The sequence below is a fragment of the Verruconis gallopava genome (genome assembly GCF_000836295.1).
Source record: "Verruconis gallopava strain CBS 43764 unplaced genomic scaffold supercont1.2, whole genome shotgun sequence".
NCBI classification, from domain to species: domain Eukaryota; kingdom Fungi; phylum Ascomycota; class Dothideomycetes; order Venturiales; family Sympoventuriaceae; genus Verruconis; species Verruconis gallopava.
In genome coordinates this window covers 34263-48690 of record NW_015622138.1, presented here as the reverse complement: position 1 = coordinate 48690, position 14428 = coordinate 34263, and the positions used below count along the sequence as shown (strand labels likewise).

Genomic DNA, 14428 nt, shown 5'->3' with positions numbered 1-14428 from the left:
ATGTGCTTTGAAAGAATATTTTCGATCACGCTCAGGTCATTGTCGGCTTTTGAACTTTCCATGATCAAAATATGATTCTGCATGTCCACCATGTCGACCGTCCTGTACCATGATCTATCCGTGGCACCATCGGCAACCACAGCACATAAAAATGGATATTGCTCGATGCAATGCCGAAGCGGCGCGTAGTATTCATGAATGGACCGCGCGTCGAGACCAAAGCCAAAGTCATAGACGGCGCCAACAACGATCGCGTTATAATATCCGAGATCTTCGCGGCTGATTGTTCGCTGCTCGTTTGGACCTACGATGTCAACGAGAATTCACCAAGATATATCGTAGTACGTACTTGCGTATCGCTTGGTTTCTTTGGAAGACTTCATCTCGGAGCAAATCAAATCGACTTCACAGCAGTGATTGGAAAAAGAACTGTGAATGGCTTGTGTTTGCGCGTATTAGGTTTACGATTGCTGATAGTAACGTTGGCGCAAGAAGACAGCTTCAATAATAAAGAGAATGTCAATCAAAACAGTGTGAGGCGAAAGATGATTTGAAGAGCATGTACTCCTGATGTCTCTATAACTATATACACTTTGAGTTTGACTGCCGTGCACATTCATACAGCCCTTGGGCGTTAGCGAAGGCCAGCCAAGGTGTCATAAGGCTGATATAGTGGAGTCCAGACCGGCCACGCTAGCTGAGTTTGGAAAAGTTCGCCCATATGGGATAACTTAAAAAGGGGAGTCAAAACCAGAAACATTTCTCACGGGCTGCTTTCCAACAAGTAGTGCTGAAGCGACTGTGTCAAGTCATATTAGATTCGTCGCGAATGAGCGATTGGGTGACTTTCCACGTCACGAGCTTGCCCAAGAGCCTGGATGTTGCTAGAACAATGCCAGCGGCTTGTGAACGCTGCCACAAGAACAAGGAGAAATGTGTCTTCGTGAACAGACTTGCAGCGTGTCTCCGATGCCACCGGATAGGAAAGGCGTGTCATCGAAGAACTGTAGGGGGTAGAAATCGTGCAGTCCGTGTCCCCGGCGGGTTCTTTATTGTGTCCAACCTCGACTCGCCAAATTCTTTGCGAGGATGCGGCACAACGTGGGAGAATTACAGTTTCGACCATGTCACATCAATACTTCCCAGATCCACACATTTTGCACGACGTACTTCCGCTTCAGACTTCTTTCGCGTCCAGCGCGATGCACAACTTACCATACACCCGTCGCACACGTCTTGCTGGCTTTTGGCAGGTCTGCTTGGCACTCGAGAGAGCTTCTTCATTGCTCATCGACATTTCATGCTTGGTCTTAGTTTTACCGAAGACTTCCGCCAGGCAGTTTCTATGATCTTCAATCTGTCTCCGTATCTGCTCGCTGACGCGTACGACATTGTCACGAAACGGCTAGATGCCGGATGCTCTCAAAACTCTGACCCCGAAAACATGGACTTCGCGCTCGGTTCGAGTTGTCTACAAACATTCTCGCAACTATCATCGTCATCAATTTCCAGATGGGAGGAAGCTGCTCTATGTGCGATGCTTGGGCAGCTTTTGCTCGCTTATACTGCAATGTCACCTCTGGGGACATCTACTCGTCACGTTACTCGGGCAACTTTACTCGCGATCAGAGATTGGTATCCAGCAATGCTTGAGCATCCTCGGCTGCACACCCTGCTCATAACTCTGGTTTGCGTCGACACCATCGATTGCCTGCTTCGACGGGATTTGCCGATCCTGCGGCTTCCGACGTTGAGCCGGCCCTCGTGCGACAGGCTTGCCGGCGTCTGTACCTCCTTACTGCCGTTACTCTATGACCTATGCGAATGCAGCTATCGCATGAGAGTGGAAGTCTTGCCCACGAAAATCTCTCGAGGTAGTCAAGACGAGCACGATCCATACTCTGACGTCGAACAAGGAATACACGACTGGACACCATCAACACCGCCAGGGTTCTGGGCCGACTATACAGCACAGGAGCAGAAAGCCATGTTCGTCCAGGCTCGCACATATCGTCTGGCAGCTCTTCTTATCATTCACCGCTTGCGCTTCCCCTTGGGCATCCAAGGCACCGCGGCGAGATCCCTTGCTTCCGCGATCTTAGACGACATCGCCGAGCTGAAGTCGTGGCCGCCGGACGGTGCCACGGGCTTAGGATTGGATTTTCCGCTGCTTGTGGCCGCGGTAGAAATGCCGCAGCGTGGAGTTGAGCTATTTGGATCGTTCGACAGACTACGCTTCCGGAAACGACACCTTGATAGGATAGAGGACTTTGTCCGCACGTTGCACGAGGCAAGAGGGAACCAGTATTCAGGATCATGGCTGGACTTTGTGGAAGACCATTTTGTGGGAGATCTGTTACCTTGACGAAGTTTACGGTGCCACTGGTAAGTCTCGTCACATACGAATCGGCGGTGGGCTTTGTCACGCAAGGCGCAAGAGGGAGGTTAGGAACTAGCGAGTTATCGGAGATTGTTCTCCTTCCTAGGACGGATGTTTGATATCCATGTATAATATAGTTCTATATCGTGATGTATTTCGCATACGACAGTCAAATCGACCCAATTTAGACCCGTCGCGTTCCCTTTCTTCCTTTTTTTTGCTCCTGCACACTCATGCATCTACATTAAATTCAACAAGGCCCGGAAGCCTGGCCGGATATGCTGAGTAACATATGGCGGTGCAACTCAGCACTTTTCCTAGGGTTCCTAGAGGTGACAAAGGATTGTGATAGGTGCTGACTTGCAGCATTATCTGAAATAGGCTCGCGACCGCCCGTGGATGTTGTTTTGCATCTCAGCGCTTCGCGCTCTAGAAAAGTTCAGCCTCCTCCAGCTGCTGGCGCCGCAGACGACATGTTCGCCTGGATATGTGCGCGTAGGGCCGCAAACTTGCTACCCGTGCTTGAGGCTCCCTGGGCCGCACTTTGCGAAGAAGCGCTTAAGACAGCCAAGTTCTTCCCGAAACGATCTCGCTCATCCTTGAGGACCTTTTCCATTCGCTTCGCCTGACCGCGGCCCTCCCTGACGTTCCGCATTTGCGGTGGACGCTGCGCACTGCTGTCAGCAACGTCTTGAATGGCATCCTCGAGGCTTTCAAGGTTGGCCACCAGCTTCTTCCCCGGTCGACGGCGCTTGTGCTTCTTGACGCCAGCGTCGAGAACCTTGGACATGAAGATGGACCGCTTCATCAATTGCTTGTCCTTCTTGGTGGTCGTGAAGACAGAATCCGTAGCCCTCGCCTGATAGCCGGTGCGCTGCTTGATGGCCAGAGGATCTACCCCCCGCCTTTTTTCCTTTGACGTCGGCTTGACGGGTGCCTGAGAGCGAATCAGTCAGCTGACGGCGAAGCAGACCAAGTGGCGTAAGCGAGAGGAACATACCATCGCTGAAATGGACAATGATGAAGGACAGACGGACCTATGCTTGAATTTTTTGAGCCACCCACATGTCTCGACACGGGTTTTCTTGAAGAGCCATGTCCTGTTTTGGTTTAGCGTACACAAGGCACTGGGTGGCACAGAACACGCAGGGTCCCATCACACTCGAGGCTGAACACCGACCGACATCGCTGTTTTGGACGCACAAGAAAGACAGCGTCCACTTCAGATCTGGAGATCGTGTCCTTGCCGTTGCGGATTCTGGACCGTTGATGCAGCAGCTTTGCTAGTCGTGCTTCGTGACCACGGCAAGCCGCACGTTGGCGTCATCGCCGTCTGACGCGAGGTTCGAGAGCTCAGCCCTACCAAAAGGGATGATTACTGATCAGTAATCATCCCATCTTTTGCCCGACTTGGGATGGAGGTTCTTCTCCAGATCAGACGCTGCATCCAATGGAAAGCGCCAATTATCGCTAGAGAACGCCTGCCACTGCGCTCCTGACGCGTTCGTTTGCCTGGAATAGCGTCGCGGGGCTTTCTCGGCTTGGTAAGCAGTTTCTTCCGTAAGCTGCGCTGCACCTGCAAATACAGGCCCTGACGTGCTCTGTACTTGGGCGCGCAATGTCGTCCTAGAGCCCGCAACTTGCGATATAGAGAGGAGGACGTCCTCGAAGGGTCGAGCCTTGCTGTCATCAGCAGCTTACGAGCATTCCACAACCTCTGCCTCTGAGCCCTGCAAATGTCGCCCTCCTTCACGGTCTTTCGTGCTAATACCACGGCCCAGCGAGCAAGCTCGACAGACGCAAAGCCGATACTTACCGTAGTTGGCACCAAGCGCCAGGCACCGTACGAAGACATGCCTTCGGATAGGGCTGCAAAGAAGCGACAGCGGAATGACTCTCACGACGACGAGGGCAAGAAGCAGAGAGGCCGTCCTCGCGTAGACGGCCAAGACGAGACAGCGGCGGATGTGAGTGCCTTCGCTCTGGACGACTTGCTCAGCGACTAATGCGGTGCAGCGGCGACGAACTCAGATTCGCCTAGCCCAACGTGCTTATCGTCAGCGCAAGGAGAGCACGATCGCAAATCTCAAGGAGCAGGTGACCACGCTTCGCAGCACCATCGAGGAGATGGAAAACATCTTCCTAGCTTACAACGACAGAGCGGTCGCATCCGGCATGCTCCAAAAGGCCCCGGAGCTGGCCAAAGATCTCAAAGCTGCCACAGAGGCCTTCATCCAACTCGCTAAAAAGACACACGCCACAGATGATGCAGAGGATCGCTCTGAGACTGAGGTAGAGACCATTCCTATGAAGCCACGAGCCACGTATGAAAATGACATCTCCATGTTCATGCAGCATGATGCTGGCCTCAGTAACTCCATTGGCTCATCTCCTGACTCTGTGGATCACATCGGGGCCTCTCACATAGGTCTGGGCTATACGATTGACTTCTCCAGCGAAGGCAGTTCAAGTAGCAACCAGCTTGCAAGTCCAGCACCTACATCGGCACAGAGCGCCCTAACCATGCACATGGGCATGGACTTCTCAGATTATAGCTTCTCTGGGGCCGGCCCTAACACCAATCCTTTGGCAGTTGCGCCCACAACCTCTAGCAGGCCTGAAATTCCACGGCCGATCATTGCACTGTCCGCCGGTGACGCAGCAGACATGCTGAAAGTCAAGTCGATCTCGGCGCCGTACACATACTCCTTCAAAGAGACCACGTTCGCGCGAAGGCTACAACGTGCTTCCTTGGAGCGAGGTTTCCAGCTTATCACCAACGCCGAGACACGGCCGTCAAGCTTCCTGCGCGTGTTCCGACTTTCGCTGCTGTACCATACCCGCGAAACACTGCTGGCCAAATTTCGGCGCGCTCTGTCCAGGAGTACGGACGAGCCGCTGGAAACGTTTCAGACGCCGTTCATTCACCTAGGCGGTGCAGGAATGCACTACAACACAGGCCGCGTGCGAAATGGGTACATCGTCAAGCCGGGTCCAATGCAGCGACAGGCCATTCTCGAATCGACCGAGTCGCCGGGCGCGGTTGTCGACATCGATCTGGACCTGAGCGAGTACGAAGGCGAGTGGTTCGACAGCAACGACGTCGAGGGGTATCTGAACGAGCTCGGCCTTTTTATCGACCCACAGTCCAGCTTTGCCGAGGGCAACATCACCCTTCCCGACTCTGCGAAACAACTCCTAGCGAATTCGCCTGCAACAAATGTCTTCGATTCGCCAAATGCCAGCAACGTCGACGCGGAAGTCACGAGTCTTGGATCAGGCACGATCGCGACACCGCAGAGCCCAATGATGAGCAATGTTGAGCTCGAGCTGGGCATGCAACGGTTGTTTCCCGAACTGGGAGCAGCGTCGCCGAACACGCTGTCGAACTCACAGGCTATCGACTGGCTCATGGGAAGCGGCGATAAGACGCCCGACTTTCTGTCGAGCGGGTGGATGAGCTGGAGACAGCCAGCCGAATGGGACGCCGCGGACGCGGTCGGCTACGACAACTCCGGTTTGAGCAACGTGACAATGCAGTTTCAACGGGCTGCGAACGAGAAGAGGCAGGTCACGGTCGATGTCAGCAGGCTTATTGACGGTACGTTTTGAACACCCCCCCTCCCCCCTCAAAAAATAATGATCAAAAAAAAAAATTTCCCTACAAGTCCATCCGTTGGGTTTCAAGGCAGGAAAGGAACCGTGTGAGGCTAACGTGAACGGTGACAGAACTCATCATGAGCGCAATATGCCTTGGTCGGGCTCCAGGATTCAGAAAGCGAGACGTGGATCGTGCATTGACTTCGGCCATCATCCAAATCTTTTAACGTTCGCGCTGCCATCCATCATAATGATCAAAACGTATACGCACGATTGCATCACGAACGAACGGACGGGTCTCCGCCGGGGAGGGGGGGGGGGGGCGTTGGGGGCGTGCGACTGGAAGTGATTGCGGGGAAAAGGGAAATAGTGACTGCCGTCAAACGATTCTGCTCCTCTCATCCATAGATTTTTTTTTTCCCCTTTTTTTTTTTCTTTTTTTTTTTCACCGTTTCCTGCGGCTTCGCCATACGAAGAGACGGATGTACTACTACTACTACCACTACTACCACCGCCATAGCGCGTTGGACAACGAAGCAAGAACAGAGAGGAAAAAAAAAAGTGGCATGGCTCTTATTTTTGTTTGTTTGCTTTCACTGTTTGGCCTCCCACTCCCCCCCAAAAAAACAGAGAGAGAGAGAGAGATCGGATGCGTTCATCATTACTTTGTGCCGGGCACGCCCCCCTCCCCCCCTGGACAAGGTTTTTGTGTCACTCCCTTCTTCGCCTAGCCAAATAGTACACCACGGGTTTTCCACCTTTCGACTTCTTCTCTTTCTTTCTTTCTTTCTTTCCTTCTTTGAGCGGGGGGGCGTGACTCTCCGTGGCTTTTTCGTGACCGTTGCGCCCCGTGCGAATGAGTGATATGTATCTACATTACATCCGGTCGAGCGTGAGACTCGAGGGCTGGAGAGAGAGAGAGTAGAAGAAGGGAGAAGGGGGAGGGGAGGGGGGCTTATTATCTGATCCTTGCCACACACACACACACTCTCTCTCTCTCTGCCTTTGCTCGTCCTTTTGAATGACCTGCGTCCAGCAGCGGAAACTCGAACGGGCTGAGGTCAATCCAATTTTAAACACGACGGGGTGAACGAGCACAGAGTTAAAGAGAACGACGGATCGCAATTTCCAACTCGCGGCAAAAAGAATAATTTGGGTTTTTTTTTCTTTTCTTTTTTTCTTCTCCCTCTTTTCATTTCTTTCTTTCTTGCTTTGCTTTTCTCTTTTTTATCTTTATTTATTTATTTATTTCTTTTTTTTTTTTTTTTTTTTGGAATACGTTCGCTGTTCGCGCGGGCACAATGATAGCGCTAGGCTTTGACGCGAGGCTTTCACAGGGCAGAGCGGGGGCCGGGTGAAAACTCACAGGCTGGCGTTAGGTTGGCTCCAGCTTTTTGGGGCCAGCAGACGGGCACCATGGAGAACAAAAGCATTACCCGCAGAGGGACAGTTCCCACCAACGCCCTCGCGCAATTTCTCTCTCTTTTCTTCTCTCACGGGCAGGTCCCGCGACGCGCTCCTGTTTTCGGAGCAGACAAAGATCGTTCCGCGGATTCTCCGTCAACGCGAGGGGAGGAGAATCCGGATTGGGCGGAGGAGTGGAACGACGAAGATGGGGCGGGTGGGCCGGCGGAAGCGGAGGGGCTGCGGGCGGGAAGGGCGCCGCCTAGACGTCCCTGCACGCAAGACATTGGGGCTCTGTGAACAGCGTCGATCTGTCGGTGCCAAGTCCACATGGGGTAAATAAAGCGGAAAAGAGAAGAGAAAGAAAAGAATACGAGGGGTTCAGGTAGAAACGTTTCGCTCGCGACACGCACTGTGCTTGGACGAGCGAGGCCACTCCTGCACGTCCAGCGGTGCGGTATCTCACGGCAGGACGAACTGAGCGCCTGTGAGAGCGGCAGGCATGTGATTGGGGCCGCAAACCCTCGTCGGCTCCCTGGTGACCAAAGGAGAGGAGTGGGAGAGGGGGAGACGAAGGGCTGAGAAGCAAAGCCGCCTCGAGCGAGGACCAAAGATGCTCAGCGCACCCGGCGCGGTCCTATGGGCTTCGGGGGCGTGCGCATCGCACTCGAAGTCAGTCTCGATTTCGGGCTTGCCACTGGGGACGACGGCGGGGAAGAGGAAGAAGAAGAGGAGGAGGAAGAGGAGGGAGAGGAGCCTGGCAGGGACGACGGAAGGGAAAACGGCAGGCTTTGCGGCCAGAGAGCAGCGCGGTGCGAGCTGGCGTCGCAACCTCCTCGTTGCTCTTTGGCCCGATGCTCAGACGTCACCATCTCGGCGGTCCACGTTGGCGCCTTTGGTTTCTCCCCCCCCGCCGAAGCTGGCCTCGAAACGAGCGTGCCCTATTTTAGCCGGTGGGCTGAACGAATTTGTACGTCCGGCGGCCGGAGTTTGGGGAGGTCTTTTATCTTAATTTATTTTAGTTCCAATTTATTTTATTTTTATTTTTATTATTTTTTTTGGGATGGAGTGGGTGGTGTTTATGTCTTGGTCGCGTAAGGATCACTTAGTGGTGGGCTTGGACAGGACTTCAGGTCGAGGCACCGCCTGTCGCCATCTTACCCCGCTGGCGTCATCATGCCACCGCAGGCTGGCCGTGGCGTTTGTGCTTGTGGTGCCCGCCGTTGCCACGATCGCGACCGGGCCGACGGCCGAGTGGTGTGACAGAGGCGACAAAAGTGTCGGTCAGCAGACGTGCGTGCCGGTACAAGCGGGTGATCGCAGACGGAAAAGGAGTGGAAAGGAAACAAAGATGGGGCCCGTTTGTCTGGAGGATCGTCTTGGTGGAATTTGGCGTCAAAAAAGCAGCACATTGCACCCCTGCCCTCCCCCCGCTGTCGGCCCGCGAGGCGAGGCAACACAGATTGCGCATGTTCCTTTGTCCTTCCGCTTGGCAGGGAAAAAGGCCTATCGTGCGGTGAAACAACAAGTCCGTTATGAAAAAGAGCAGAACGAAGGAAGATTTTTTTTTTAAAAAAAATTTTTTTCTGTTCTCCTAAGCACACAACTTTCCGTCGTCGTGAGCGTGTTTCGTCGTTCGGCAAAGAGAGCTTTTCCCTCAGCCAGACCCGGCCAGCCTGTGGAGGATTGCGCGGCTTGGCCGGCACAGGGCAAAAGGCAGAGCCACGGGAACACGAAACAGGCGGATCAGGTGAACATCGAGGCTGACGACGCGAGGGGCGAGGGTGTTGCTGGGGATGTTGGGCACAGGACTCGTCCGACCAGCGAAGCTGAGAAAAACGCGTGGACGGCCAGCAAAGTGGTGACTGGAGGAGGCAGCGCGCCGCGAGCGAGTGAGTGAGCGACGTGCCAGACGGGCGGGCGGTCCACGAATTCGCGCCATGCGCAACCCAGCACCAGAAGCCGCTGAGATCACGGGCAACATTCGTCGTCGTCGTCGTCGCCGTAGTGGAAGGCAGACAAAAGGCTCGCAAAACGAGCCTTTGATGCAGACTGGCCCGACTCCGGCGAGCGGATGCGCCGGTATGCAAGCAGATGGGTCCAGACGGGCGGGTCATGGACAACCCGAGGCGCTTCAGTCTTTCTGCCTGCCAGCCGGACTCGCTGGCCCTTTCTTCCTACCCAGCTAGCTGGGACTCGTTCAGCAAGGCGTCACAAGGCGGCTCAGAAGCGTCGGCGTCTGCGCCGGCGGACGTGGGGGGGTCAGCAGTGCAACGGCAGCGGTCACCGCACGAGGTGGCCCGGTGAAGGGCAGGGCGTCGGTCGTGCTCCTTCGTCATGAGGCAGAGGCGACACCCCTTCGACTACGGAGTACTCACCTGGACGTGGGGAGACTGGGCGTGTGCGGAGGGGGCGAAAGCAGATCGATCGATCGTGCCGACGGAACACTGTGATTGATTTCACGATTTTTTTTTTTCGTTTTGCCTCGTCTTCTACGCCGCAGAGACGCATCGTCTGTAGCCGTCGCTTAGCAGTGTCTGGGAGCCGAAGGGCGGGCAGCAGCGGCCGTCGCGAATAGAGCGGGCACGAGAAGAGGAAACAGGCCATGATCCGTCCTCGTGTGCAAGCACCATGCAGGCCGCTCGTTCGCGCATGGGCGGGTCGGGCGCCGGGCATTGGTGGTTGTTTTTGGCTTCGCTGCCAAAACGAGCCAGCAGGACGAACCGTGGGGCCCAGAAAGTCCCCAAACGAGGTGCCGATGCGGCGACGGAGCCTGCAGATCAAGGCCGGTAGCGTCCAGATGCGCGCATGCCGCTTCGATGCTTTGGTTTCTTTCACGCATACACACACGTACATACGCACATCCGCACATCCGCACATACATACATACGTCCTACATACAGATGTTGCGCATACCCGGATAAACAGATATACACACACACACACACGCACGCACGCACGCACGCACACACACAGCCACAGATCGCCTCCGGGCCGCAGGGCGTTTCTGCACGCGATGGTGTTTGCACGCCCGCCTGCTGCTCCCAGAGCTGAGATGGCCAACAAACGCATGTGCACGAGCGGCAGACAAGGACGCAACGGAAGGACGGCGTCGAGCAGGCCGGACGGAGAAGCCTCCTAGATGGACGTAGCAGCCGTGGGTGGCGACAGGAACTTGGTAGGCGTGCGGGTGGGGGTGTGCAGCCGGCGCGAGCCAACGCTGCGACGGCCGTCCAGACGCTGGCCTGCAGTGCTTGGATCATACCGTCTTTTCCACTCAAGACGAAACCCAGCGTGAAGCGGCGGGCCAGCGTCGCAAGAGGAGTGTGTGGGAGCGAGGTCGGTGGTGTCCCGCTGGCCCACAGCGAGGAAGCCCCCCCGCCGTGCCTGAGGTGCTCCAATCGCGCCCCCGAACCGGCCCTCTGATGGGCCCCGTCGCGCCCCCGTGCAGCCGCGCGCACTCGCGGTCGCACAAACGCAGCCTGGCCGGGTCCAACGTCTAACTGAACTTGACTTCTTCTGCCCAAGCCAAAACTCGTCCCCGGCTGCGTGCGGATCCCCAAGCCCCCAGACGGTCTCTGGTTTAGTGGCTGTCCATGTGCATGCGTGCGTGCGTGCGCGTGTTTGTCTGTCTGTCTGTCTGTCTCTGCTCTCGCTCGCTTTATCTCGCTTCGCTTTCCTCGTCCCGCTGCATTGCTGCTTTCCCTCTGAACCTCCCTCGCCCTCGTCTTCCCACCTCCCGGCGCTTCCCATCTCGCTTTTCTTCCTTCTCGGCCTCGTCCTTCCCTCACTCCTCCCGCTCGTCCTCTCAAAACCCTTGCGCCAGATCCCGCCAGTCCTGTTCGTTTCGATTGTGCCTTTGTGCTGCGTCGTGCTCCGTCGTCGGCCGCCTTGCGCCCACTGTCCCGCTCCGTTTCGCTTAGCCGTCCGCCGTGCTGAAACCGAGCTGGGCGCAGATCAGGCCTGGTTCTGCACATCCCTCGTTCCGGCCGTGGGCTGCGCAACCGCATCCGTAATCTGCACGGCAGCTCAGCCTTGGGCCGCCCAGACCCCGATATAGACCTTGCTATTCCTCTGCTCACCGCGCCCTCCGCCTCCTCTTGCGAGAATTTAAAAAAAAAAACCTCCTAAGAAAGCTATCGCCACCGTCGCCACCGTCGTTACGGCTTGGATTGCACTGCTCGAAAGGCACAAAAAACAACCCACAACAGTCCCCAACAATGTGTTGACACTCGCCCGCTCGACATCGTCCTTCGGCCCATTCCACACCGCGAGGCTCCAAAGCCCAAACAAAAAACAATGACCTCCCTCGGAAGCCGCAGCTTTGCTCCGCACGGCAAGATCCACAAGCGGGCCGGCTCCGCTTCGTCCTCACTGCAGTCGCCGACCCTTCCGCCCGCGCTGGAGAACTTCCCCTCGGACTACAAGAGCACGCCCGAGTTCAGGCCGGTCAGGTACACGGACGAGCAATGGGAGGTGCAGCCAAAGGTCGCCGCAAACAAGATCAAGCCGTACCTGCGCAAGCTGTCCTCCAAGGACGAGAACAGGATCGACCTGTCGAGGACGACGGAGGAGAACGAAAGGATCGCAGGACTGGGCATCGGCGCCGACTTCAACACCCTCGTCTCGAGATCGGTGTCCGAGGTGTCCTTCACGCCCGTGAACAGCCGCTCGCGACACGGCCGCACCACCAGCAACGGCTCCACCTTCTCGACCAGCAGTGGTCTGCAGAGATCGACCGCTCCGTACTCGCACACGTTGCGCCACACGCCGCGTCCCTACACGCCGCCCGTGACCAAGTCCTACGCAACGTCTGCGGTCAGCGACGGCGTGGACGAGCCGACCGACCTTGTCGGCGCCGACGGTCTGCGCCCCCGCTTCTACTCGGACAGTCACCACAACCGCTCCGGCTCTCACGGCTCGTTGCCGGCCTACCCCGCGCCTCTGCGCCTGCACACCAGCAGCTCCTTCACCCGCCTCAACACGTCGCAGTCGAGCATACCCTCCAGCGGCGCCCCGAACAGCGCCAGGCCGCGCGGAGACACGCTGCGCTCCATCGACACGGTCGGCTCGCCCAGCTCGCGCACCTCCTTCGACAAGGCCGTGTCGTTTCTGCGCCGCGGCCAGTCGATCGACGAGCTCGACGCCGCGGCCGCCCGCGCGGCATCCATCCGGGCCCTGCGCGCCGCCTACAACGAGAAGGAGGAGGCCAAGGAGGCCAAGTATCGCGCCAAGCAGGAGCGGCAGCGGCGCAAGAGCGACGCGGCCGCAGCGTCGTCGTCCTCCACCCCGGCCGGCCCGAACGAGAAGCGCGAGTTCGTCGGAAAGGCGTACGACGAGTACAGCGCCACCCACGCCAGCTCGCAGCCCAGGACCGAGAAGCGGTCGGCCAGGCCGCGGCTTGCCATGGTCGCCTCCGCCGGGTCCGGCAGCAAGAGGGGCGTCAAGAGTACCTGGCTGCGGTTCCTGGCCTGGCTGCGCACGAGGCTGCTCAGGCTCAGCGGCCGGCGGCACAGACGATGACATGGACGCGGTGCACGGGGGGGGGGGGGGGGGGGGGGGGGGGGGGGGGGGGGGGGCTAGGACGACGTAAGAGGATAACCCGATCCCCACACGCGCCCTTCACACTCACAGACACGTATATATACACGCATACACACACACACCTCCATTCGGACACTCGCGCTTTCACACTCACAGCATGGATATGATCTACGGGAGCATGACACTTTTTTTTTTTTTTTACGATGATACGACAGAAACCAACGGACTCGGCTTTTTTTTTCCCCCCAGCGCGTACACGAGAGAGGGGGGCGTGTATGTGTGTTTGTTTGTTTGTGTGTGTGTGTGTGTGTGTGTGTGTGTGTGGCTCCTTATGCACGAGATGGAAGCGAAGGAAAGAATGGGCGGCCAGAAGCTTGTGTTCGAGAAGGAGCATGAGAGGCCTCACAACCCGCGGTCGTCGTCGAGTTCATACTTCTCAAACGACCACAAACGGCCACTACTGCCGACGCCAACAAACCTCATGAATCTTCTTTTTTTTTTTTTTTTCTCTTCGCCCCTTCACTAGCCCCCCTCCCCCCAAACCCCCCACAAACACGCACCCTCACAAAACTGCGCAACCACTCCGGATTGCCTGCTTGTTTTTTTTTCCCTTTTCTTTCCGTACACAACGGCGTTTATGTTCTCCCCCCCTCCTCCTTTCTTTTCTTTTTTTTTCTTGTTTTAAAGGGAGAGGAGAGGGGGGAATTGAGGGCGGGTTTACCATTGGGACGAAAGCGATCACACATGATACACCACTCCGGCACAGATCGTGTACTTGACTTGGGCTTCATTGTTTGGTTGGTTTTTTTTTTTTTTTTAACTTTCCCTTCCCTCTCTCCCTCATCTTTTTCCTGCCTGCATTTTCTCCTTCTTTTCGCGGCGGGAGGGGGAGGGGGGGAGCGGTGGGACTTTTGCATTCGCTCTCCTCGAGCAGAAGACTGAGAGAGTCGACGAAGCATGGCGATTGGGCTTCCACCGGCGCAATTTTTTTTTTGGTTGCAAACTGTAGCGTTCCAATTCATCCGCGGGTTTTTTTATGGGACACTTGGCGTATGATCTTCTTCTTTTTTTTTTTTCTCTTTTTTTTTGATGCCCTCCTTCCATCATCGGCTTTCTGTGCTACTGGTGACCCTTCCTCCCCCCAGCCCTCCTCGCGCTGGGACGGAGCGTAAGGACCGGAAGACGGTGCCCTGTCCAAGAGAGCAGAGAGCGCTGCCGCTTGACAATCCTCGCGGAAGCTCCTTTCCAACACTCCACTCGAGACCTCATCTACTACTCTCTTGATCGTTTGCTTTTGCCCTCTCCCCTTTTCTTTTCTTTCTTTCTTTTTTTTTTTTTTTTTTTTTTTTTTTTCAACTTGGGGCGCACGCGTTCATCCTTCTGGCACAAATCCCTTCTCCCTCCCCCCCCCCTCTCTCTCTCTCTCTCTCGCTATTTTCAAGACAAACACCCTTCCGCTTGCGCCCGGGAAGCGAGACTTTGAGGGGCACCAGGGGGGGG

The 14428-nt window shown here is 56.2% G+C and overlaps 4 protein-coding genes across 4 annotated transcripts; 3 read left to right on the top strand and 1 right to left on the bottom strand.

Annotated features, from left to right (window-relative positions):
* Positions 1-1065: 1065 nt before the first annotated feature.
* Positions 1066-2365, top strand: PV09_00514 (uncharacterized protein; the record flags this gene model as incomplete). The annotated part of the gene is made up of 1 exon (XM_016353262.1): positions 1066-2365. Exon 1 carries the CDS (start codon positions 1301-1303, stop codon positions 2363-2365), a length of 1065 nt encoding a protein of 354 aa, XP_016218415.1. The 5' UTR covers positions 1066-1300.
* Positions 2366-2456: 91 nt separating this feature from the next.
* PV09_00513 (uncharacterized protein) lies at positions 2457-3623 on the bottom strand. Its single transcript, XM_016353261.1, has 2 exons — positions 3381-3623; positions 2457-3317 (listed from the first exon to the last, which is right to left on the bottom strand). Exons 1-2 carry the CDS (start codon positions 3381-3383, stop codon positions 2820-2822), a joined length of 501 nt encoding a protein of 166 aa, XP_016218414.1. The 5' UTR covers positions 3384-3623; the 3' UTR covers positions 2457-2819.
* Positions 3624-3790: 167 nt separating this feature from the next.
* On the top strand, positions 3791-6287 carry PV09_00512 (uncharacterized protein). The gene is made up of 3 exons (XM_016353260.1): positions 3791-4347; positions 4397-5981; positions 6110-6287. Exons 1-3 carry the CDS (start codon positions 4117-4119, stop codon positions 6205-6207), a joined length of 1914 nt encoding a protein of 637 aa, XP_016218413.1. The 5' UTR covers positions 3791-4116; the 3' UTR covers positions 6208-6287.
* A 4785-nt stretch (positions 6288-11072) lies between these two features.
* Positions 11073-12917, top strand: PV09_00511 (uncharacterized protein). The gene has a single exon (XM_016353259.1). The coding sequence runs from the start codon at positions 11684-11686 to the stop codon at positions 12905-12907; it is 1224 nt and encodes a 407-aa protein (XP_016218412.1). The 5' UTR covers positions 11073-11683; the 3' UTR covers positions 12908-12917.
* The last annotated feature ends 1511 nt before the right edge of the window (positions 12918-14428 follow it).